Source organism: Trachinotus anak, unplaced genomic scaffold (genome assembly GCF_046630095.1).
Source record: "Trachinotus anak isolate AG129_WGS33_773 ecotype Australia unplaced genomic scaffold, CSIRO_AGI_Tana_v1 ptg000021l, whole genome shotgun sequence".
NCBI lineage: Eukaryota > Metazoa > Chordata > Actinopteri > Carangiformes > Carangidae > Trachinotus > Trachinotus anak.
In genome coordinates, this window is record NW_027273872.1 from 8,011,552 (window position 1) to 8,038,791 (window position 27,240).

At 36.9% G+C, this 27,240-nt stretch overlaps 1 protein-coding gene across 2 annotated transcripts; it reads right to left on the bottom strand.

The window, feature by feature from the left end:
* Positions 1–341: 341 nt before the first annotated feature.
* tapt1a (transmembrane anterior posterior transformation 1a) lies at positions 342–26,278 on the bottom strand. 2 transcript variants are annotated; one of them, XM_071458390.1, is made up of 15 exons: positions 26,054–26,278; positions 23,298–23,428; positions 21,250–21,368; positions 20,004–20,036; positions 16,519–16,681; positions 15,936–16,071; positions 15,117–15,214; positions 14,748–14,817; positions 13,246–13,326; positions 11,682–11,791; positions 11,491–11,550; positions 11,299–11,367; positions 11,011–11,087; positions 9,386–9,555; positions 342–3,278 (listed from the first exon to the last, which is right to left on the bottom strand). In XM_071458390.1, the coding sequence occupies exons 1-15, from the start codon at positions 26,241–26,243 to the stop codon at positions 2,971–2,973; spliced, it is 1,815 nt and encodes a 604-aa protein (XP_071314491.1). In that variant the 5' UTR covers positions 26,244–26,278; the 3' UTR covers positions 342–2,970. The 2 variants fall into 2 exon arrangements, with proteins under 2 accessions (XP_071314491.1, XP_071314492.1); XM_071458391.1 differs by lacking the exon at positions 20,004–20,036.
* Positions 26,279–27,240: the final 962 nt, after the last annotated feature.

Sequence of the window (27,240 nt, forward strand, 5' to 3'; positions counted from 1 at the left end):
CAGACTCGTGAAAAAACTCTGTAACGTGGAGGATCCAGACAAGTCAAATGACTGAGTTACTGTCTGAGTAATCCCAGGAACTGCGTTAGGGGAAGGAAATGAAACTTACTGACACTGTAGCAGAATAAAACTGAAGTCAGAGTATCACATCTGTAGGAAGTTTGTCTAACTGTGACTCCAAATTTGGACTGACCGCAGCACAGTCTGAGGCTCAAAATTTCCAAATCAGCTTCTAAAAAAAGGAGAGACTGCGACAGCAAACATGTGGGATATCATCAAAGAGACAATGAATATTGTAGCTCTGCATAATTGTTCTACTGCATAGTTCGATTAAAACACACTTTAGAAACAATTTTTTATTATTCCAAAAGAGAGCATTTTCATACATTATCAAGGTAGGAATTAAATAAGGAACCAAACTGATGAAACAAAGCAGGCAGTGTATTGGACCATCGCAGCTTGCATAAGAACACTTCTGCCTCATCTCCACTCAGTAGAGCTCAGCCGGGTCCAGTTATGGTTCAGCCAGGTACAGACTGGGACCAGTAAGGCTCAACCAGCGGACAGTAGAGACTTTAAGCCCGACCGACCACAACAAGGCTGAGTTCAGGCCAGTGGAGACGAGACATTTGGCAAAACTACATGACTGAGAAGAGTCAGATTTCACACGCAAAAAATATCATATCACAACTGGCAGCTCCAAAAATAGAACTATTTTCCTTATTACAATGGTAATGAACATTATAAACAGCTTTTTTTCTCCCAAATAGAATTAAATCAATGCTGATATGTGTAAACAATATATACATCTTTTTTCTTCTTAAAGTAAAACATGAGGCTCCACTTTACATTGCGATAACTTTAAATATATTGTTGTTAATACATGTGTGTCTCGTTAACAGGGCAGTAAAGTACCTTTTAAATTCTCAAATAAATTGAGAGTGATAAGAAGAGTGCACCAGAAAGAAATGGAACTTTATAAGAATTGATTTCTAGATGGTTGCAATAATTTTTGATCTTATACCAGTTGGTTGTACTTGTCTTTATAATTCTGTTTAAAATACTTAGCTTGATGCGCAAAACTGTCACTGTGGAACAGCTGAAAGGAAAAAAACTCCAAGTATAACAGTATGTACAGATGGCAGGAACCATAAGATGCTACATGAAGTACCATTAATCTGATCTTAACAAGTTTAGATGAGATTCTCTGACATAACTGAAGTATTTGGCATGGCTGCAGGAACTTTATATCCTGACTTTGATTATAGCACTCTGATATATAATGTTAGAAAGAATAATATATTATATTTTGTTTACACTCAATTACAAACATGGGCGACAGATCAAAACTTGATGATATATAACTGGCCTGTTATATATTGTCTGTATAGACTTTTCATTGCAAAATAAAAGTTTAAATCATAGCAGATAACTTCACTAGGTCAGTTGACAAAATGTAAAACACACATGCAAAAAAGGCATTCTGTTGTGGAAATATTGCTTCTATTTTTCTAAGATGTAAACATTAGAACATTACTTGAGAGTCAAATGAGAAACATGACCTGTCGTATTTAAGACAATACGGTCCATCAGTGCAAACATTCTCCAGACCAAAAGTAATCAATAATTAAATACAAATTAAATACAATTTCGCAAACAAAATCACACTCATTCTATGTTAGTCCTGGGGGACAAAGCGAAAACGATGTACTTTCTTACTATGAAGTCTGAAGGAAATCAGTCTGTGAGCGGCTGGTAGAAGCAGCAGCTTTGACCAGCAGCTTCTGTTGTTATACGCTGACTGGTCTTTTAATTAAAGGTCTCTTAGTTGCTAAAGGCTCCGTGTGGGCTGCAAATGACTTTATCTGTTGGCTGTATAAACGAAAAGCTCCACTTCAAGCTGTACTTTAAAAGTCACTGTTGTTAGTTATGTTTGTAACACCATTACTGGAAAGTAAAAAGATGCCTTGTTTTAAAATGCAAACTAGTCCCACTGAGGTATAAACTTTAGTCTTCATTTAAACTGAGCAGTAAATGGGACCAGTGTGTGACTGCTTATTGCAGTGTTTCCCAACCTTTTTGGCTCTTGACCCTTTGAAACAAATCAATGTCTGTTTGCAGCTCCTCATTACCAGTTGCACGTGAACCTGTTGTGACCAATTCAGCCTAAAGAGTTCATTTTTGTTGTTCTTTTCTGTTTAATAATTTTTAGACCCAAAAAGGTCAAAGAAAAATTGTAAACAATAGAGGAAAGTCTAATTAAACATAATTCTGTGTAGCAGAAATATGTTTTTTCTGCATTCACCTTGTAACACATTTATCTTATGACCTCTTGTGGGGGACCTGACCCTCAGGTTGGGAACCACTGGCTTAAAGTTCCTTGTGGAAGGAACCTCTTAGAAGGCTTTCTACATTTTAAAATTGGGTTGGTGTTAGACAAAAATAAAAATAAGAACCCTACTTGTTTTATCTTTTTTGAGGAAAAAGGAAACACTTGATGCAATTTAAAAAACTCAGGTGTTAACTTTTTTATAAGAGTTTGGAAGTTTGACTGTTTTCTGGCTGCTAAGCGAACTGAGAAACTTCTCATCTTCTGGTCCCGGTGCTGCTGACACAGGAAGTGCTTGTGTGCTCACACATGCGCTGCATCACACACTCTCACTCTAAATATTGAACCATCGTCACACCTCCACACACGCTGACAGATGCCATTTTATCCTGATGACAGGGCTGCCACACTCACACCAGCTCTCTCCTGCTGTTTTCTTTGTCAAACTGCTTGACTTCAGGCTTCAGCAAACAGCAGGACTGTCTCACACTGTGTCCGTGTTCACAATAACCTACTGTATTGCGACTGATTCTAATAAATACTCAGCTTTCTGCTGCTGTTGGCCAGGAGAGCTCGGCTGAGAGGCCTCTGCTCTCCGTCTTTCCTGAGTGGTTAATCGCTACATCAGCGGCTGCTGCTGGTCAGTCAATGCGGTTACCACAGATTGTGAAACGGTCGATCTCCAGCAGGTCTTTATTGGGAATCCTGTGCTTCAGTTCAGAGGCTGCCTGTGCTTCCTCTTCCTCTTCTTTGGGGAGTGAGGCTGCAGGTTGTTCAGGTTCAGGTGGTGGAGTTGGAGGACGGCTTGCTGGTCCAGCAGGAGAGGTGTTGGTAGGCAGTGGAGGAAACAAGTCAGTCCTGGGAGTTGGCTGGGTGGTCACAGAGGAAGAAGGGGAGGATGATGGTGGGCTGCAGGGTGTGACTGGGATCTGCTCCACTTTGGATTCACCTGTAAAGAGTAGTGAGGGAAAAAAGTTAAATGACAACATATGGATGAGTGAATTCTTGGTTGCTTTAAATGTGAGGTGCTCTTGCTGTCGCCATTGTTTGCGCTTCTGTTACGTCACGTGTCTGAAGATGCACCTGTGCAGGTAGTTAGCAGCTTTCAGAAACCTAGATAAGATGTATACATGCAACAGTGTCCTGGTTTCTTTCAGAGTATTCGCAATGATAAGGGTTTATCCACGGAATATGAAGTTTGAATGTGCAAATACAAAAACAGATTCTTTAAAAACCTGATTATAACATTTCAACATTTTTGGGAAATAGGCTGATTTGCTTTCTTGCTTTCTTGCTGAGTATTAGATGAGAAGATTGATTGCATGAACTATGGAGCTGGAGCTGGAAATTCATTTGCTTAGCTTAGCATAGAGACTGCACGCAGGGGGGGAACTGCTAGCCTAGCTCTGTCCAAAATCTCAGAGTCCTGCTGTCACTGATTTCACTGAAGTCGCCAGGCCGCCAGTGGAGATGCCAGGAAGCCACTGCACCCAAATTAAGTCCACGCAACTCCATCCAATGCAATTTATATTCATATATTTTTTATATTAATCTGCTAGACAGACATGAACAAGGGACACTGAATCAATTTTCAATCAATTAATTGATTAGTTGACTTGTTTTAGTGCTAAACTGGATGTAATCTGCTGTTACAACATAAGAACAAAAAGTGAAACAATTCCCCTCCATGTATCTGTCCTGTACATTTTGTGGGTTTCTGTTTCATGGGTCATAAGGAGCATCAAAAGGAGGTAAAAGTATTCTCCCACTGCCTGTTAGATCTGTATTAAGAGGACCACAAACTGATGGTGACTCCTGCATCATCTAACATATAGGGATGTTAAACGCAGAAGCAAGAGTGCCTGAAAGACTTATTATTTTTCTATAATTTAGAACAAGAAGAGAAAGAAGGTGGAACATGGAAGAAGGGGATGTGCTGTCTTAGAGCAGCAATTTCCAGCCTGTAACGGACCGACTGTAGTTGTTCTGGGTTAAGTGACAGGAAGTGACTCAGACAACCTACACCCACCTGACTGCTCACTTTCAAAGCAGGAAAACAATGAAATGTAGCCAGAAAAGGAAGCTGACACTCAACATACAGAAGTACAGTTGGTTTGTAATAATCCACTGCATTATATTAAGAGAAAACACTGCAAAGCCTTTTAACTTTTAGCACACAGTGAGTATTACATTAGGAAAATCAACCAAACAGAATAATTCATCATATCAGAGAGAATTGAGCGAAGCAGCGTTGGATATTAACAAGTCTGTCCACAGAGACAACGCCCAGCCCTGGGCTATCTGGCTACAACAAACTTCCAATTCTTACTGCAGACAGAGCTACTGCAACACACCAAGTATATAGAGAGTGTGTATATATGTGTGTTTGAGTGAGGCATTAAAAAGGGTTTCAAATATGATAGTGGCCATGAAAACAGACACTGGAGGCAAACAGAATATTAGAAAATGTGTGGTTTTGGTTTGATTCAGTATTATGTTCAATTCTGCCTAAATAATTCAGTGTTGAATCAGCTAAGACTTCATAATAAAGTATAGGTGTTGATGAAGCACACACCCAACTCACTTTCTCTGATTTATTTATTGCTTTGGCATTGGTTTAGTTGAGATACTGAAAATGAATGGAGTAATGTCAGCAACATATTTTATGATTAGGCTACATGGGTTGCTTCTGAACTGATGCAAGCATACTTCATATTATTTCTTATTTGTTTGACAACCCTGGCTTACCATGGCAAATTCTATAAAATTCTGACATGATGATGTATTGCTTATTTTTCACTATGACAAACCACACAGGATGAGACTGTCATTATGCTCATTTATTTTGTCAACATGCAAAATGTAGGTGTAACTTTTGATTTTAGTCTACCTAGACCTTCTCTGGTTGACTAATCGGTGCCTGTTGGATGTTCCCAGGGCCCAACTTTCACTATTACATCATCCAACTCTATTTGCATTTTTAAAAAAGTCTTAAGTCCCATTTATATTTCCTCACTTTTCTTAACTGATGCTTTTGTTGTAATATAACTTTCTTGCTTTTATTGTATGTTTGATACTTTGTAAAGATTAATGCTTTTTGTTTGTGAACCACTTTGAAACATTTGTTTTGAAGGGTGCTCTGATATCAGGATGAAAAAATGTGGTCTGATTACTACATTATATTGTCAGTGGAACTGCTCTAATTAATATTTTTACATTAACAATGAATTAAATTACTTTGCATCGTGTGAAAGGGGATGCTGGGAGCAGCAGACTCATAGAGGATTATCACCCAACTGCAGCTCCTCTCAGCACTACAGAGAATTACAGCATCTCTCAGCTCATTGTTTTGGTTTTATGCTGTCAACTTTACTGCTCTGGTTTAGTTTCAGCACTCTTGTAAACCTCTTTTCCAGCTGCAGCAGGCAGCTGTTGCGGTGAAAAACTCTGATTAACTGACTAAATGCTATCTGCTCGGCACCAAACAGCAGACAGAAAGTTAGTAACAAAAACAGGCACTTTTCTTGGGAGTTGGTGGAGACTAAAGCAGAGCTAAAAGGAGAACAAATATTGAACTCCAAATGAATTCTCCTCTGGTCTACTGGAGGCAGCAGGCAACTGTCCACTAACAAGTTCACCATATCAATTTGATAACATGATAATATGCCAATACTGTTTTCTTATTCTTCTGCAGACAAAGTGGTCAAAAGAAATCAATTAATTCACATTTAAGCCTCTTTATATAGCGCCATATAACAATATGTTTTCTATTTAGTTAGTTATTTCTTACAGTCCCCCATTCTGTCTGTGTTTTACTATTTTACTATAAATAAAGTGCTGTATAGAGTCCTCAAGTGTTTACATTACAGAAGAATAAAAGAACTGTTATTTAAGTGACACACACACAGGACTTCCCCACTTCTTCTCTGGAAGATATGTGAGCTTTAATAAAAGTTAACCACCATATGGCTTGAAATGGCTGATTTAGAATCTGCTCATTACCCATTTCTGCCCTCTGGACAAAAACATGCAGTATAGACAGATGGCATATCTTAGTTTTATGGGAATCCAGATCATTGTAAAGACAAAGACATGCAGATGAACATAATTGTGCAGTGAATCCACTGGAGAGCAGGTGAAGCTCAAGGCACAGACCAAAGTAGTTTAACGTTAGAAAAGTGAGCATGGTATCTGAGGTCACTGGTTCAAATCCCAGCAGCTAAATGTGTGGGAGGCAGAAGAAGAGATGCACATTAATTTTGCCTCCATCTCAAAGTAGTTATTCTTATACTCTACACGTTGCAGCCCTGTACCTTAAGCTTTCTGAGAAACCAGATTCATTTGAAACACAAGCAGTGGCAGGAGCTTTGATGTTTGATATGACATGATGCACCATCAGGATCTTTGTCATATTAAAGCTCCTGGCTCAGCGCAGCAGGCTGATCTGTGGCACATACGGGAGAAAAAGAACTGCAGGGATTTTGGCTGTGGATGACAGGGAAATACTGCCACCTCCAAATCTGTGTGTCTGATTGTGTGTGTCTGTGATTTTAGGTACAAGACCTCTTTAACAGTTTGTCAATATATTTTCTTGAATCTTAATTAGGAAATTCATATGTAATTATTTATATGTAGGAAAGAGGAGCTTGTTTTTGTTTTTGATCACAGAAAGGCCCTAACTTCTATAACATTAAATTTAGGGCTGCAACACTGCCAAAATTAGCCAAAAATGACATGCTATTATTTCTTATAAAAAACACATCTATTTTTGAGCATTATGTCCATAAGAGGACAAACCAATACAATGAGAGATATAATTACTTGTATAGGTGCTCATTGGGGTGCATATTTTCGAGATCTGTCCTCAGGGTGCTAGTGCTGGAATGGTAGGCTAGGCTTGCATACAACTTTATCTCGAGGTTCCACAGTTTTGCTGTCTACTGACCCAAATCCAAAGTATTTCCAGAGTGCAACTCACTCTTTCTGCAGAGAGTTGGCTTGTGAACTCTCATTGACAGTCTAGCAACTAATAACTGTTTTCATTCACAAATCTGCTGATCATTTTCAAGATTAATTTATTGATTGCTAATTTAAATGGACAGGAAAAAAAATGTATGCTCCAGTAGCATATTGGTTGTCAATTAACAAATTTATAATTTAGTTGTAATATCTACAAAATAATCTGAAGCATCAAACTTAGATTGTCACTGAAAGGCTCAATCTTCCACAACACTCAGTGCTGTGGACACAGAACTTGCTATATCCTTGCAAAAGAGAGACTGATCTTATGATTTAAGTTTAGTGTATTAAAATAACAATTACTGCTGGTACAATTTTGACACATTTTGAAACTTCATTTTAGAAACTCACTGGCCTATTGGAAGTGTTACATTCAAAGGTCAAAACCTCAAAATGCCAAATGCTGTATCTGCTGCATCAACCATAATTTTATTTCACGATACTGATCAAATACCACAATTAATGAAAAATGATTAACAGATTAATTGATTAGCGGCCTGGCAGAAAATAAGTTCATACAACAACTACAAAATGATTAACCAAGAAAATATTTGGGCGATTATTGATAATGAAATAATGATTAGTTGGAGCTATATCCACAAGAGTACATCACATTATACAAGCATTATGCAAAGAACGATCATTATGTTAACCATAACCATTTTGCTACCTAGATTAATTTTCACCTGTTTTTGACTGAATCAAACTCAGTGTCTGATATTTAGAGAGACTTCTTGACAACCAGAAGGTCACAGGTTTGATTTATGCTCCACCAGAGACACGGGATGTTTGAGCTGCCTAAAGCTGGACACTGAGCTTCTACCTGCTGACAAATCTGTCTGGATGCAAGTGTCAGCTAAATACCTAAAATGTAAATTAAAGTGTCAGCTAAACGCCTAAAAATGTTAATATAAACACGATTCTTCTCTTCGGCACAGCAAGTTAGCTAAGCATTGCTTTTGTAACTACAGTGCATGCATTGGACAAACACTGGAAGCAGCTGTCAAATAATATGTAAATCATTACTAGCAACATTATTGTTAGATATAAATAACAGTTTTCAAGCTAAGACAGTACTTTCATTTAGGATATCTCATTTACTAGATATCTATTTGTGAGAAGCAGAAGGAGACTGGTTTGGTCGTGAACACTTCATGTCTCCAAAATAAACTAAAACCCAAATGTTACATATGTAAAATATTTTAAGCCTTTATTTTGTGATCAAAAACCTGTGTGTAATTCAAGTTATGCAATAAATAAATAGCTGTCTGGACCAGTATAGTTTCAACAACACAACATCTCAGAAAGTTTATTATAAAAGGTAACTAGACACAAAAAACTATGCTTTAGCAACATTATTGTTTGAGTTGTGTCTCTGTCAATGTGACAAATGTTAACACAATGTTCACTCTTTTTAAGCTCTATTTTTGGTCATCACCAACTCCTGACGGAAATCTCTAAATGCTGCTAAATGCTCCACTTTGTTCACCAGCTGGTCACTGAGTCAGATTGCCATTTGATGCTGAGCAGATAGCTTACTGTGAGTTTTCAAGAGTTGAGGGCTGAGAAGAGCTGCAGATACAGGTGATAATTCTCTGAAGGTTCATGAATATAATCAACCGCATTCATGTTTTCAATTACAGCTGCAGAAGTATTATTTAATTTGAAGGCACGACATGGGTATGTGATTGCTCCTTATGACTTTAATTCTATTTACAGTTTGAAACTAGTTAAAATGCAGTGGCCTATAAATACACTTGAAGTTAATTCAATCTTTGACTGGTTCTAATATTGATGACTGTACAAGAGCTGTTTTTTGAGAGAAACATTTTGTATTTTTTGCAAGCTATTCTACAACATGGATGTATACATGCACCACACTGTTATCTCAGAGTATCTTATATGGATTTATAGAAGATAAATCTGACAGGCTTTAAAAAAATCATAAATGACATGTATAGGTAAACTCTAGTTTCATTCCATCATACAGACGAAGCACTACACAAAGAGCTGATACTACAGGTGTCTGTGGTTTACCTGAAGGAGTGGAACATCTTGGCTGGTCAGCTTTGCTGGGGCTTTTCGCAGAGGAGGATGGAGTGGACGAGGGCCCCTCGAACAGTTTGTCCTCCATGTTGGCCCTCTTAACGTAAACACACGACTTCCCCAGGAGCACAATACTATTCAACACTTTAAGTGTAACCAGCCTACAGAGGAAGAAGGCTGCAGTTAGAAGGGTGCATTTCTGACCAGAAGAATCAAAAACTCCCTCTCTTTCTTAAACAACTGCTATGGAGTTGTAGCAGGCTACAGATGAAACCGTTTTTTCTTGAAAAATAAAACTAAAACTTTGACAAAGCATTACCAGTATTGGCAATCTGAAAACATGCTTTGAGTAAATATAATAATGCATATAATATATTTCATTTATAGAGCCCTCAAGCACTTAATGTTGTGAAGATGTTGACACGCAAAATAATAAAGACAAGTCTTAATCATCATCCTGCATTGTGCGCTTTTTCATTCATTTGGTTGATCTATTTAGCACCAAGTTATAAAGTTTGGTACATTTGGGTTAAAACATATACTTTAAAAAATAATGAGGATTATCACTTAGTCATAAGTGAAGAGGTGTTATTCAGTGCTGAGATGTCACAGTGCTGTCTCGAGCTGGGCCACAGCTATAATGAATCTCCTCTACCATCTGGTTTCAGTCGCTTCTGTTCATATCCCACCACTGACACCAGGATGTTGATGTGCACCATCCTTCTGTGTTTCTGGGCTTCGCTATAAGGCCCAAACTCTGACACTGTGATGAGAGAAAGACGGACACATTTGGGTCTGTGGACCACCGCTCGCTGTGACAGGGTGTTTTGGACTGAGAGCATGTCAGCGCGGCTGAATCTTTGCCAAGGCACAGCGTTCTGGTCAAGCCAGAGCTATTTTTAAATCAGGGGGTGGGGAAGGCCAGAGATGGCACTAGAGATGACAACATTGTATTCTTCACCCTGAGGGAAACTCTTTAGTGGTACAAGCCCGATGGGATCCGGCAAATGAGAATGAGCGAGGCTATCAGCAGCTCAGCACAGGGAGAATGTGAGGCCACAGTGTTAAAGCTTATGTAACTGTGTATGTCTCTGATTCTGAACGTGTGTTTATGACAGTGCCTACATGTGTTAGTGTGCATTCAAGAGACTCTGCAAGCATATCTGTATAATGAACATGAGTGTCTGTGTGCAAGTCTCTATGCATATTTGACACTGCTAATTAAAAAAACATTTAAATATTCACTCATCATTGATTAAATTAATTCAATGTTAAGATTAAAACATATGGAAATATAGATTTTGATCTGCTTTTCAGTGGTTTAAGCCTGCACTTCAATAAGGAAAGGGAGTGAATAACTGCATATATCTTATCACCATATTAATGTGCACAAACACCCTGACAACAAAAATCAGTCTTAGCTTTCAAATCTCCTCTTGAGCTTATTTTATACAACTGATTAAAATATATACAGCAAATGTAAGATGAAAATGCTATGCTCAGTACAACAAGCACAGTAATACAAGGCTTAAAAGTTCCCTCAGTCTGGATGCTGGGCAGGGCAATCTACAAATATATCCTGCTATAACATTAGCAATACAAAACTAAAGACTTACCCAAGATAAAAGAGGAACACACAAGTGTATGACAGTGCTCCCTGCACCTTCACCGAGCTCATCACCACTCGGATAAGCTGTTAAAACGTTACAAAGCAGAATAAATTGAAAATCTGATGAAAAAATCTCATTTGAATGATAGTGAGACCCATCAAGCAGATATTTTCAGATATTTTAAAGGCATTAAAGTTTAAAGTTTGGAGGAAGTTCTAGTGAATGTTTATGTGCCAATGACTAACTCCTCTGGTATTTAGTTTGTGAATACCAACAGACTGCAGCCTCTCTTACCAGAACAGCCAAAGGCAGAGGGATGAAGCCCATCCTCCTGGCCACTGAGTCACTGTAGTCAGTACAAGCCTACACAGTGACAGATGAGCACAGATTACAGCACTCAACAAAACTGCATTGATTAGCTGCGTAGGCTCAGTGCTGTTTATGCAAGTATAATGATGGTGATATGAAAAATAGACACTTGCTTACATTTTTCTGTCGACTGCTGACAAGATCGAAGGCCAGACTGGCTCTGTATTCACTGTACACCTGCAGGGGTGGGGCAAGAAAAATAACAGAGTATGAGAAAAGTGAAAAAGCAACAGACTACATACAGTATTATACACGCACTGTCTGTGACAAGTTGTTAATGGATTAGAAACATCAGGTTTGGTCCTTACATCTGCAGTGATGTCGTTGAACTTTGTGATGAAAGCGTGTTTAATAATGTCAACAGCAACTTCAGAGGTGACAACCATGAATACATCAGGGAACAACACCCACAGATGGTCTGAAGAAAGAAAGAGCACAAGCAATTTTATGTGTTAAATGAAAATAATTTTTAATTGTAATTTATGCTGAGAGAGTGTACACACTCTCACACACACTCGCAAGCCATCCCTCGATACTGTCTACAATCTGCCCACAAAATACTAGGCTCCAGATACAACCACTCTACTTCTGTTAGCCACTCTTATGAAAGTGAAACATGAGCAACAGATGGAGCTTAACTCTGTTAGAACCTTAGGTGTAGTTATTAAGGTGTTTTGCTCCAAAGCACTGAGATTTTCTGAGCCAGTATTCAAACCGTTGACACTTAAGTTACAATCTTGTCCAATTTTTTATAATAATTTATCAGATGACAAAGTAAAGAAAATGTGACAATATGAAATGGGTTTCTCATAGTGATGAATGTACACAGAATTACCACTTGAATCTGCAGCTCACTTCAGCTTGACAGTTTAATGAGCTTTACAGTGAATTTCAGATCATTGTTCAGCTGCACAGTCTGCAACTTCACTGTATTGGTTCAGTCTCACAGCTCTCATAGTGTTATTTTCAGCAGTTTGCTCTAAAAACCCACTGTGCACTACCTGATCGCCATCAAACAGAACACAGACACAGTTAGAGACTAGGGGGTAGGAGGGTTCAGAGTCAGATATTTCCCTCAGGAGTTGGTACAGAACAAAAACAGAGCTTAAAGGAGAGTGAATATTAGACTTACATTTGTCAGGTGGACAGAAAGACAACTCCATAACAATAATGCTGTTCCTATTTTGGAAATAAGTGCTAATTGCATGATAAGCAACTAATCCTTTTGTACATGTGATATTTCAGTTTCTTGATTTTTGATAGATTTGCAAAAATCTCTTAAAACATGTTTTCACTTTGTCATTATGGTTCGAGTGTAGAATGATGCTGATAGAAAAATTGTGATTTTATCTGTAAAATTTAATCTACACCAAATTAAGTAAGCAAAAAATGAAAGTCTGATAACTTTCTGATGCTACAAGTATACACCTCAATGGCTTATGTCAGTTTACATGAAAAAAATCCAGAGATTATAACTAACATTTTACAGGGGACTTGTGATTTTTATTCCTCTTCAGCAACAGAAGGCTGAAGCTCTGCTAGTATTAGTACATCAGTGTTTTGATTTCAGATGACAGGCCATGTCTGTCATCTACTGTGTTTCTGGCTTTGAGACTGTCAGGAGGAGCTGACTGTTTTCAGAAAGCTGTCACACAGAAACACCCCTCACTCTACTCTGTCTCATTCACTGAGGTTTGCAGGAGGTGAGACTTTCCAATGTGTAGCAGTGCCTCATGTGGAACAGCAGGGAAGAATGAATTTTTACCTATGACAAGTACTGACCATTGTGTTAAGAAAACTATGGTGAACACACCTTGGGTAGATATTGAATAACTGTGTTATTAAAAAAAGTCTATGAAGACAAATAATTACCTGGGTTCCATGCAAACTGCTCCATATTCCTGAGACAGACGATGAGCAGGAGGACGTAGCTGGTAAACCGCTCTTTGATATCTGCAGGATAAAATAATCATATTTGCAATTACAGTTTCTCAAGTCTGGAACAATCTGGCTAAGAAAATGTGGTTAGTAAAGACTACATCTTCATTCAGGACACATCTGCACTAGAACTGCATTTACCCGCACTCCCTATCCTAATCAGGGTTTCTGCAGGTTTTGCCAAGTGAACTCTAAGACTTTTAAAAATCTTTTAAATGCCGCACAGACTGAAATTTAATACCTATTTGACTCTCAGACTGAGCAAAGTAACGAAAGAAAACCAACAGGGAAAATATGGCTCAAGATTATTTATCGATTTATCATATCATATAATAATTAATTAAACCGATCCAAACTGGATCAGGGATAAGTGGCAGAAATAGATGAATCATTTAGATATGTTAATGTAAGATAATTTCATTTTTTGATAAAATTGTCAGGCAAGAGAAAATATGTAAAACCTTTGTTAAGTAAATTTCAGATTTTTTAATACTTTTTTTGTTGTTCAATGCTTTTTCAGACTTTTCCAGACATGCACCCAGAACCACGGATGTCAGAACCATGCAGAACCATTTTGCCCCTCTTTGCTGTATTTATGTTTCTGCTCTTAAATTTTTCATTATCTTTAGGTTTCTATTCTTTAATTTGCATGTTATTGTATTTATGCTGTTGCTGTTTTTTTTTTGCTATTTTTTTCTTTTTGTGTTTTAATGCATTATGTAGAGCACTTTAAATTACCCTTTTGCATGACATATATTATGCAAATGAACTTGGTTTGCTAATGCTGTGTATACTGTATGTGTGGCCCTAAATGGTGCTAAAGAGCATTTTAAATTTGTCAGATTTGTCAGTTTAATTGTGCAGCACATAACTAAAAACTATGCAATGAAATAAAATTTACAATTGTTTTAATCTTGGTCAGTATTGCAGTCTATAAACATCCATCTAGTGTAATATAAAGACACTGCAGTAAATGTTTACCACACCATTATCTACACCAATACTACCATGTTAGTTACAACTAAGCTCAGCTCCACAAACAGGCAATGATAGAAGGTCTGAGTGAACAGTGAGAGGGAAATGGCAGCTGATTGAGCCTTATTGTCTTCTGCTGTCATTAGAGTACAATTAAAGTGACTGAAATAAAAACACTTGCTGCCTCTGGGGATAGAAGAGGAAACGTGCATGTATTCAATCCTATAGCAATGTCTGTACTCTTCTTTCAAAGCTAAATTGATCGATTCATAAAAGGTTCCTGATGAGGAATTAAGCCTTTGACAGTTTCCTGTTTTGAATTTCTATTATAGTTGGCGCTAAAAAAATTTATTCAGAATCAAGTACTGGCAGTCACACATCTATTACATCCATCCATGAAAGGAAAAAAAAAAATAGTAAAAATGTTTTTTAATTGAAGTATATGACATTGACTATCTTACCACTGTTGGACATTTGGAATAAGTTGTTCTTCTCAAATTTCTTGAACACACTTCCTTTAATCTCCACAAACTGTTTGAAAGAGAACAGAAACACAAAGAAAGAAATGCAGTTAGCAGGATTTATGATACAAACAATACAAACTATAATGTTGCAGCTGGATTTCATCACCAATATTTCTGGGACACATCTGCTAACAAATAATTTAAGTACAATTTAATTTGTGAGCACACATGCATATTTTGTTTATGCAACAGTGAAGCTGCTTAAACTATCCATCAAGCAGCTTGTTGTAATCTATAATATCTTAGGTTGCATATGCATGTGCCTATCTGCATGTGCACTGTATGTGTGTATATTTGTGTACTGACGTTGTTGGACATCATGATGGTGAGCAGGGACTTGTTGTGGGAGTTGAAGGCGACGTTGAGGGTGGAGGCTTGAACCATGATGAGGATGGCATGGAGGACTGAAGGACAGCTGCTCAGGAAAGCTAATTTAAAAACCAAGTTAACACTGAATACCACTCAAATACAACTTGCTACAAGCAATGCAACTTAACAGTTACAAAGACAATCTCCTGACCAAAACCACTAATTTGATGCCTGAAAACGGCTCCTGTGAACAGCAACACTTTTGCCCTTGTGAAATTTTCTTGAACAAGACCCTCTGCTCGCTTGTTCACTGAAGGCCACTCGGCTTAATGTTTAGAAAGTATGGTATAGTGATGTAAACCTAATCATACAAACATCTCAACAGTGTATTCACTAAAAAAAAACTTTACCTGCCCTGATTGTAGGATTGAGAGACACAAGTTTAAGAAAACTATAGATAAGTTAGAGTGTACTGAACTTGACTAGTTTACACTTGTAATTCATCATCCTTGCTCCAGACCAAGCAAAAACTAATCAATTTTAATCAGTGTTTCTGTCTAGCAATAAGAAAACAAGAATGAAGCTAATTCTGTTTTTTCTGGTGCATTTACAAGTCTTTATCTATCCTCTCAAGTGGTCATAAAGAGCTCACAAATGACTAGTTAAATATGAGCATTAAGTGATGCTGTAATTGTCCATCGTCTGTTGAAAAAAAAAAAATTTGGAAGGAGATGAACTTCCTTCATTAAAAACTCCAAACCTTGTCATTTAAGACTCAAATTCCCCAAATATGTTTCCACTGAACCAGAAGGATACAGACATAAAAGACGGCCATGAAGAAGTGAGGGATGACTCCTATACTGTCTCTTTTTCTTTCTTTGGGTTCTGTGGCTGTCCAGTACAGAGCATCCAAGATGTCTTGACCAAAGGAGGAGAAGAGGCGGTCCGCCACCTGACAAAGGAAGCAGAGATAAGGTCATAATAAGATAATACTATGTATTTCAATCAGAAGTTTAGTTCATTTCCACTTTTATCTTACCTACAGTTGGTTTGTGTAATCACTTTGTTTCCAAAACAAAGTCTATATTAATTTTGCTATCCCGTTTGTTCTTTTTTGAGATAAGATAATATCCGAGGACCAAGACCTATAACCTATGAATTTTTATTCAATTTTGACAGGGCATTTGTATTTTAATCGGCACATCCTTTCTAGCCTTTAGAGGGATACTGTTTTATCATTTCATTATTACACACAGCTATTAAGCACAATTATACTGTTAAATCTGATACATAACAGAATACTTACTGAAAATGCATCAATAGGTTTCTTTTATATTGTGTAAATGCCTGAAGCGATGCTGTATAAATGTCAGATATTAGTGTATACACTGTGAGTTACCTCCAGCATGTTGTAGATAATGTACAGTTTGATGACAGACTGTCCTCTGATCAGGTGGTACATCATGGAGTAATCAACATAATGCATCATGGAGAAGCACAGCACCAGGATCAGGCCCTTCAGCATGTCACACACCTGCGCTGGTTGCAGCAGCCGTGACCCGCTGACAACGCACACACAAGAACACACAAAAACATCAACTTGTGGAATCTAGACAAATACTTAGAGACATTTAAAGAAGACATCTGAAGAACATTTTTGCATATTTGAATGCAGGCCTGCATGCTGACATACACAGTGCAGTAAACCAAAGTTTAACATATGTAAATACAGTGTGGCCCAGAAGTCTTTCTCATTCACTTAAATGAGAAAGTGGGCTCATACTGCTGGACCCCACTGTATACGCTGAGAAACACAAACATTTTTATCAAGCTAATAAGTGTCTATGATTGTGTGAACACATACATATATTTACAACATTGACACTCACATTTTTTTTCTCAAACTTGGCATTAATAATGCTAAAACACTGGTATTCAGTGAGGCAAAAGGGTCCAAGTGATGAGGGAGTGGACCCACGATTTAATACACTCCCAGACCAGTACCACTGTTTACTGCTTGTTATTTGGCTTTGAATGATCTGTGCTATTCATCCCATGCAAGGAAACAGTAGGGTAACACATACTGGGAAAAATATATCATTTCTGTTCAAAATGAGATAACTGGCATAAAGGAAAAGGAAACAAGTAGTGATAAGACAAAATACACAAGATGAAATATTAAAGCTAGTATCTCCTTCATTCTAAAAGTCATCTCATTTATAAGATTTATCTCCTTTAATATGTTTTTGTTTTGGTTCAACATCTGCTCTTATGGGATTAAATCTTTGTTGTTCTTATCTACCAAACAGACTGCATAACAAAACTTCATATCTGTTTGAGGGTCTATCTCCATGAAAATAAATCTTTTTTTTTTTTTAACAAAAGGAGTACAGCATTTTGGACAGAAATGTTTGAAATAGTGTCGGACGATCAAATGAGTGGAAGAAAACACACAGGCTAAAGCTGTCACATACTGCGGGAACAGCAAAATGTGTCTTTTAATGGGTAATAATGTGTTTCAAACATGTGCAGCTTTCATAATTAATAGCAGTGGCAGCCTGGGAGCATGTTAAGAGGAGGGCTGACAAATCCATAGAACCAGTTATTTACTATGACAGGGATAACTGGGATGAGCCAGAGATAGCTTAATTCTAACACATCTTGCATATTTTCCACATCAGCTGTGTGACTGATCCATATGTCTACAACCACCCCAGGGTACAAGCAGTAAAATTATCATTGCTCTATTTTACCACACAGGCTAATTACTGACCGAATCTGTTCTAACACTGAGTTTAATAAAGGAACGGTACCCTCTGATGCTTACCTGCTGATTTGGATGTTAAAACAGCCTAATTACACTGTGTTTTTGTTGGCTGTTTACCACACTGCGACAAACAGTGTCTTATTGTCACCAATGACAGCCAAAGTTTTTCCACCACATCACCATAAACCACATAAACTAGTACTTGACCAACTTATTAGTGCACATGGCAAGACAACAATGAACTAATCTAACAGCCATCATTACCTTCATTCATTTTGGCTGCTGTTGATTAATCTTGCATCACATCAATGGGGCTACTCCTCACTCTTCACACGTTTTAAAACACGAGAGAGTTAAAATATCATGTTTCATAGGGACAGGGTGGAGGGTGTACTAGGTGTGGATATCTGGACTATTTCAGGAGCTGACTCCTAGCTAATTGACATAAAAGGGCCTGAGTTTAGAAAAATGTGTAAATTAGCTTAATCAAGTGTAACTGTCTTCTGAATCAATGTGCAGCTGAGCACAGACCTGTGAAGAGCACAGGATGAGAAGAACATCTGTGCCTTTTTGTCCAAAGAATAAAAAACAATGATTGCCTTCAAAACCACAAAAATGTTACTGTGAATACACAGGTACACACTACAATATACACTACAATATACAATGAATATACAATATAATTCATTAAGGACTCTTTCATCCATGTAATTCACTGATGAGGTGAATATTGATAAAAACATTTGACCATTATTGTTTTCTCTTGTATGTATGTGATAAATGAAACAATGCAAATAAAAATGCAAAAATAGGCTGAATTCCAATATGAAGAAAATGCACCTAATATTTAAGATTTCTTATGATTTGTTTTCCAAATTATAGCTCTATCCAGTGGTCAGGTCTGAAGTCATTCATGTAGAAGAGGGGGTCGTTCAACATAACAAAAGCTTCAGTCCAACACAGCACCTCCTGTGCACTGAAAAGAACAGAAGGTGTCTGCGCAGTGCTGAATGGATAATCAATAATTAACAATACATAAATAAAATAAATAATTAACATATTAATCAATACGTTTACAAAATAACAGAAAGTTGTGAAACAAAGTGCTGTGTTTTGTTTTACCAACAGACAAAACACCAATGCTAAAGCACAAAAATATTAAATTTTCACTGATATGAAACAATAAAAGAAAGTTTTCAAATTTGAGAAGTTTGAACTGAAGAATTTGATATTCCTGTTTGTTAAATGACTTAATAATCAGTCAGCAAAGTTTGTTGATCGACTAATCGAGAAATGTATTTATTGTTGCAGTTCTAATCCACCACATCACACTTCTTAAAAATGTGAGTTGGTAAATAGTAGCTTTGGTATTCAGGTGGTTAAGGTGCTAGCAGACAGAAACCTCTGAATACAGCCTCTAATTCTGAACACATGGCTCTCTGAATGCAAAGCTGCTGCAGCCTGCTGGCACTGCAGCCTGCACAAAGCAGTCCTCACAATCTCTATTCTATAAGCGTTATCTCCATAACACACATGAACATTATGTTTGAGTGCAGTCAGCTATGTGCTGCATTCCAAGTAGCCATCACTATGTGCCTTTCATACTGTATTAGCCTGGTGTACAGGATTAAAATGAGCAGAAAGCTGAGTAGAATATAGCCAATTTGCTTCTTTAGAGCAGCTGAGATTTCAGTTTCTTCTCTCCTACAAATTACTGCAGAAAGATGCCCTTAAACAGGGCAAATGAGTTCCAAACTGCTCCAGAAAAGCTGCTCAGTGGCCAGCAGTGGAAGATCTGAATTTAGTAGGCAGCCCTCCAGTTTGAGCATGGGCAGTTGTATCACTGACAAACAACACAGTGATGAGAATGAGCATGCACTCTCAGCAAACCTCCCCATGATGAGTTCCAAAAAAACAAAACAAAAAAACAAACAAAACCAGGACTTATAAGGAACCAACATGGCTGCTTTATCTTGGAGAATGGGATATGATGTGCAGTGCCAAGCTGTATATTAACAGACACAATGGAGATGAAGAGAGACCGGTGAATAAATGTGGAGGCCAGTTCAGGACAGGGATAACATTTATAAAGCCCTGATAGGCTGGTGGGAGCATACCTGCTTCTTCTGCAGTAGGGGCATGTGCGTGCCCTGCAGGGGGGGAGGAAGGCAAGGGGAGAATCAGACAGATTCAGAGAGGGTGAGGTGGGCAGGAGGAGAGGCAGTGCCCATCACAGGGATTCGAGTACAAATGCCTTGTACTGCTTTTGAAATTCCACATTGCGTACGTTTTTAAAAGTATAATTGCTTGACATTTTGATTAATGTGTATTCAAAGTGAAAACTAAAGTTAATAAAACTGCATAGCAGAACATATTATTGTATCACAACACCTGAACTGACAGTTGGCTAAAATCTACACAGAGTATTGGGACTAACAACTAGTATTTTTGTTTTCTACATCTTCTGTACAAACTCCCTACTTTTAAAGACTTGGAAATATCATCAGATTTTCCAGGTACGTAGAGCAGAATCCACGGGCCTAAACTAACAAGTTTGCTTTCCTTTCATGTAGACAGCAACATAATCCTGGTAAGAAGTACATCACTAATAAGCCAAACCTGGATAGTTGGTATACAAGAATTCATGGACAGACACAGAATGTCTGGAGGGAATATGTTTACCGTATATGGAAGAAAAAAATAATCAAACTCATATAGAAAACAGAATAATCTGACCACAACTTTCAATGAGTCATAAATATCCATGTATTTGTGTTTGTGCATCTATAAATATGATTTAATTCACATGATGCATAAATTGTATGTATCTATTTTTGCTCTTTGCTTATATGTATGTGCTTTGTAGGGCAACACAATTAATCATGACCATGGCAGACATTACTTTGGCTGGCATAATGACTCAACAAATTTGTGAGAGATATTAACAATTTGCATTCATCTGTGTCACATCACACACATTCTATTCACAGGTAAACTGTCTGACCAATCATGTGCGTCTTTGGACCACACTCTGATATAAGGTTAATCGTAATACCAGTGAATATTCCCCCACCCCTCTCTCAAATTGACTTGTTGACTACTTTGTTTCCAAACAAAGACGACAAACTATTGGGATTTTGACAATGAGTAAGAGAGTTGCTGTAATTGTGCTGCCAGCATATCTGCAAGTGTGTATAGATGTGTATTTATACCTGTAGCTTGTGTGCAGCTATGTGATTGGATCTTACATGGGGCTACACATAGATTTATTTTAAGTCTGTATGTACATCTGTGGATATAATGTTAGGGTCTTCTCTTATATGGCTGTGTGTGTGTGTGTGTGTGTGTGTGTTAGGCTCTGACCTGAAGCCACAGCATGGCAGGGTGAGGAGGCGGAGCAGGGCCAACAGCACCCTGAGGGGCAGCAGGGTGAAGACATACAAGAAGGCATCCACACACAGGAAGAAGCCAAAGATCATCAGCTGGAAAAGTCACACAGCAACACCACCAAGTCAAACAACGTTTGTTGTTGTGACTGATATGAAGTGAGCAAAACCTCCAAGTTCAACAGTGATCATCAGAAAGTTACAGTCCAGCCTGTAGTCACATTTACATTCTCTGTGATAAACAAAGACAAGACCTATAAATGAAATAAGATAATAAAAAAAAGGTGCGAAAATGTAACCTGTCAAATTTTTGTCACACATCTTCTCTTTTCCATCAGAGAAAATGACTGAAAATTTGACCTAAACCCAATTACATAGCAGACATACCTTCACAGTCTCCCATATAAGAAGAGTCATTGTTTTGTCATTTTAAAAAGAAAATTTTACAAGAGATACATTTAGCCATCTGATGCCTTCTTACTCTTACTTCTGACTGGGAAAATATGAGGGCACTGAGATGAGTATTGGTGGAAGCTGGTGGGAGGGTTTGTCTCTCATTGGTGGATTATTCTGTGTGACTTTTCTTTGGGCCTTGTCAGGTACCCATGAAGTTGGTCAGTCTGCTTAACATAGTAAAGTCATTGAGGTCTTTTATGTTTACACACATTCCTCTCCTGCCCCCAAGGAAAAACCAAACCAGCAGGAGCTGTGTTGGTATGAGCTTGCTTGTTAAGACGAATTTCCTCTTGAGAGAAGGTGCACTCAGCTCTGAAAACAATGTACAAAGACTTTTACATCACATGCAAACACACAGGATAGCCTCAATAGCCCCATTGTATATTTTTAATGCATAATTGTAATTTAATGACTTGGTTGGTCTTTATTTACGTCTACTAGTTTGCTGGATTTTCTGTGTTGTATATGATAGAAAACTAAATATATAATGATTTTTTTCTGATTTATTAATTGATTAATTAATTAATTAATTGGCAGAGTGATCGATAATTAGTTAATTGTTAGTTGCTGCCCTAAACGGGTGTTTTTATTATTTTGTACACCTCATTTATATCACTGAGGATAGAAACACCTCTCTAAAACTGTTTAAAAAGTTCAAGATTATAACCTTCATGCAGGTAGAATTTCTTGCAAGACTGTTTTATATAAATGTATAAATATAAATATAAATATATAAAAGCAATACACGTGTAGCTAGTGTATACAGGTTATTGACAGGTATCACTGTGAAATATGTGACTAATTCCTTGAGAGAACACGCAGTTCAGATGAATCCACATCTTACGAGTCAATAGTGCCACCTCTTGACTAATGGGAAGAACAACAACAGTATACTGGTCAGTGAGTCATGGCAAAATAAAATGTTGTTTTTATACAATACTGTTACATAATTCAGTGGTTAATAACTTTTCGTTGCATGTGTCATTGGAAAAGAGTTTGTGTGTGTAGTTGAACAAACAACTAATGATTTTTTTCACTACTGATTCATATTATTGTTTTTAAAAAATAATCACTTGGTCCATACAGTGTAATGTCCAAAATAAGGACAAATACATTTTTAACAGAGTCCAAAATTATGTTTTAAAATTAAAAGATTAATTTGACTAATTGTGCATAACCAAATATTCCACTTGCACTATAATCAGAGTAAATCTGAACACTGAACAACTTTTGAATGGACTGTTGGATTAACCTGGCAAAATCTGTATTCTTGACATAATGACATATATAATCTGTGTTTACACAGTCATGTACAATACATGAACACTCAGACATGTACATATACACGTGTACAGTCAGATTTATCTGTTCTGTTGTGTCTATTGTGATTCTGTGCAGAACATGCAGAGGGACTCTAAACCTTTCAACTGACTCAGACCAAAACAGTTATGTGCAGATTTTTCTGCTCTGTAGACGCCTTCTGTGTGCTGCTGAGAATGACGGTAGACAGATGGAGATAGCTGAAGAGAAAAAGGGTCAGCTGATGTCGGGACTTGTATTGTACACTACCTTCTCCAGTTCCTTGGGAATACGCATACATGTGTAAACTCTCTCTCTGCGCTCTGTGTACTTTGCCTCATTGTGTTCCAGGAAGTATCCTCTGGTGAGCTCTGTGCAAATGAAGCGCGCCAGCGACAGATCTGGAACAACATGAGAGCAACAGTGTTACCACAAGACCATTGTCTGCAACAATTACAACGACAGCTATCATCACAATGAGAACGCCAACCTTTGGAGAGTCACACTGCAAAATGAAAGAGGAGGAAACTTCTCTGAATGATAAAAATTGGGGGTTTAACAGTATTTTTAGTTCACTGTTGATTCAGTGCAACATGTAAAAGCTGATCATCCTAAATCAAAGTCTTTGTGAAATATGCCTAACTGGACCCTTTGTAATGAGAAAAAGTTAAGTAACAAACACAGTGACTTTGGCATGGCATGGGAAAAAATATTGTTGTATTTTGTTGCCTTGCTGTGGCTAAACATAATTAAACTGCTGTATTACTGATATAATACAATACTGTCTGTTGCCCTGTAACACCCCATATCTTTGAATTTAATTAATTAAATTATATATATTTTGTTTTTGGACTTTTGGTTGGACAAAGAAGCTATTTGAAGATGTCACCTTGGGCTCTGTTTTTGAACATTTGTACATACAAAACAACTAAATAATTAATTGAGGAAATAATCATCAGAAGAACCTGCAGCGAAAATGCCCTAAACAGAATAAACGACTAAAGTATTTGTAGCCAAGTTGCTGATTTTGTTGAATTGTCTCAGTCTGAGTTAAACCTAAATGTACCCATACCGTCTTTAAATTCTTTCCACTTCACTTCAACCTGTGAGAACCTGACAAATATGTTCATAATATGTTCATGCTTCATAAATTGAAGACAAAGATGAGTTCACTGTACATTAAACATCTCTCGACCTGGCAGTATATTGTTGGCTCAACTTGCAACAATTTTGCTGTTAAAGTCTAAGTCACACAGAGAGCTAAATATGCTGGGGTAAAATGGGGTCAAAGCAAAAAATATCCCATGGGTTCAAGTATATTTAGCGCACACAAGCATGTCTGAATTATCAAGTTAACAGTCAGTTAACACTCATAAAACCTGGGCCAGTGTAATGTATTTTCAGTTTTATTGTGCATGTTCCCTCTTGTGCAAATCTGCATCTTTTCTTAGGAAGAGTTTTTAATATTTGTACTTTATACTGTCCAATATTTATTAAGTAATTTTGCCTAACATGAGATGTACCCATTCCTTGGTCTTGATTAGATAAATTTACAATGTCTAGGGTCACATAAGGGTCACAGGAGTGTGCAGGTCACATAAAATATACCAACAGGGGACCCAGTTAGCAATTTCAGCTCCATTTCTACTGCAAACCTTTTTTATCATACTTAATCGTATACTTCATTTTGATAGTTGTTACCACACATGGTGCCTCAATAGTCTTTAGGCATGGTTGTAAAGTTTGATAGCTGAGACTTCAGTGTACTGTAATCTGTGACCAATCAGATTATGTGATGTTAGAGGATAAACTGCATAAAGTAGGTCAAAGAATCAAGCAGATATCGACAGGTGAGAAGTCATTACAGTAGGGTAGCAACTAACTATTGTTTTCATTTTTGATTAATCTGCAGAGTCCAAATTTAAATGTCCACATCTGGCATTTTGTTTGAAGAAATGACAACAAATGAAAAAAAAGACCAAAGGCTCAGCAGATATTGACAGGTGAGGTATCACTACAGTAGCGTTATTTTCTCGATTATGTGCTTCATCTATCAAATATAATATAGTGAGAAATGTGTGTTATGATAGATGGAAAATTTGTATGTCTTATTTGATCCCAACAAACACTCCCAAACCCAAACATATTCAGTTCACCATCATATATGACAAAGAAACACTTAAAATACTCACCTGGGGAAGCTGGAATGATTGGAAAATGTTTGCCATTTTCGATTGAAAAATAAATTACAGATTCATTTTCTGTTGATTGACTAATACAGTATACAGGTTCTGTTTATTTCAAATTAAATTTAAGACTTTTGAAGACCTTTTAGTACCACATAGACTGCAAGCAACAGGACATGAAATGAACTTATCTTCAGTCTAAATCAGGTAACAAACATCTTTCTATAGCTTATGCTAGTGTATTTTAATGATGATTTAAGTAAAAACATCTGCAGTAAGAATATGGTTTAACTGAAATTCTTGCCTGAGTTGCAAAAAGTGATGTATGATGTCTGAAAAGTATGATTTAAAGACACCCTGAGGTGAAAAATGTTTGTTTAGACACCGTAACAAACATGCAGACAACAGATTGCAAAGTTTAATGCTCAATGAATTATAAGCAGCAAACTTTAGACATTACTACTTCAATAGCTACCGTAGATAGTGAGAGGGAAGACCAGAAGCTAGTTTCAAAGATCTACTCTTTAGAATCAGTTACATATTTGTTTTTACAGACACGTTTAGTGAGAAAGAGCGGGTTCATTATCAGTTAATCAAGCTAGCACTGACAGTAAACGAGCGTTGATAGCTCTCGACTCTTTACAGTAAACTATGAAGGTTTTCAAACATATTTAACTTAAATATCTCCGTTATCGTTAAACCACTTTGTTCACGAAGTCACTGCAGTATTATTGCTGAAGTAAGCGGTGAGTAAACTAAACGGCCACATTGAAGACGTCTATAGTTTACCAGCTGTTACAGTAGAAACGTCAGTAGTGGCGGAGGGGACCCAACGGTTACCTGCTGAGAGCTCTCGTTGCTCCCTCCTGACAGCGCTTATGTCGTAAACTCCCAACGTTTCTGGCAGTCCTGGAGTTATGCTGATTTTGCCCGACTTGTGCAAATCCTCCCACGGCCGTTTCTGTCTTTTCTTGAGCTCAATTTCTGTTTCTTTCTCTTCTGACAGCTCGGTCCCCGACAGGTCCGCCATCTTTACTTGGGCCGCCGCGTCGCCCCGTGCAACGTCATCGCAGTGTAGGTAAAAATAAACAACGTCATAACGATAAACCGTTACCAGGTAGATTCAACGGTTTATTAAAAATAAATAAGTAAAGATTCAATGGTTTATTAAAAGTACATAAATAAAAATTAGACTGTTTTAAAATACAAAATAAATACATATTCATCAGTTTATTAAAAGTAAAAAGTCAATAGTTTATTAAAAATATATAAAGATCATCAAATCTATCATTTATCGAAATAATAATAAATAAATAATCAACTGTTTATTGAAAATAAACACTTTATTTTAAATAAATAAATAATTTGATTAAAAAATAAATAAATAAAGATTCAATAGTTTATTGAAAATATAAACTATTATATAAAATATATAAACAAAAATTCAATGGGTCAAATGAATAATAAAGTAAAGTAAAGAAAGTACAGGTAAAATAAAATCAGGAAGAAAAGTAACTCATGATTAATAAAATGCTCATGTTTGTCAGAAATTTGGCATAAAAAGTCAAAATTTTTAAATATCAAAGTTTCAGAATAAAAAGTCAAAATTATGTAATACACACTTAATATGTAGATTTACTGAGTAAAAGTTATAAATATTAGATTTTTTAAATAAATTTCATAGATTTGTCAAGCTTTTATTGGTACAATTGCTTTTGTGAAACTTTTTTGAAAAATAAGTTTAATGAGAAGTTACACGCAGTATTTTAAAACTTGCACCAGTTGACACCATAGACGATAACAAGAAATTATTTTACTATTACCTTAATTCATTCAAAGTAAATCAACTCAAACCTAAAACTCTGAACTTTTCGTCTGCACACCTTATGAGGCATACTTTGTTTACACTTGTTATATGGTACAAGGATCTTGACAAATTTTTGACAATACTTGATTAAATATTAGACTAATGGTAATTCAAAAACATATGATATACATTTGAATATGCAGTATATATGTTAATAATA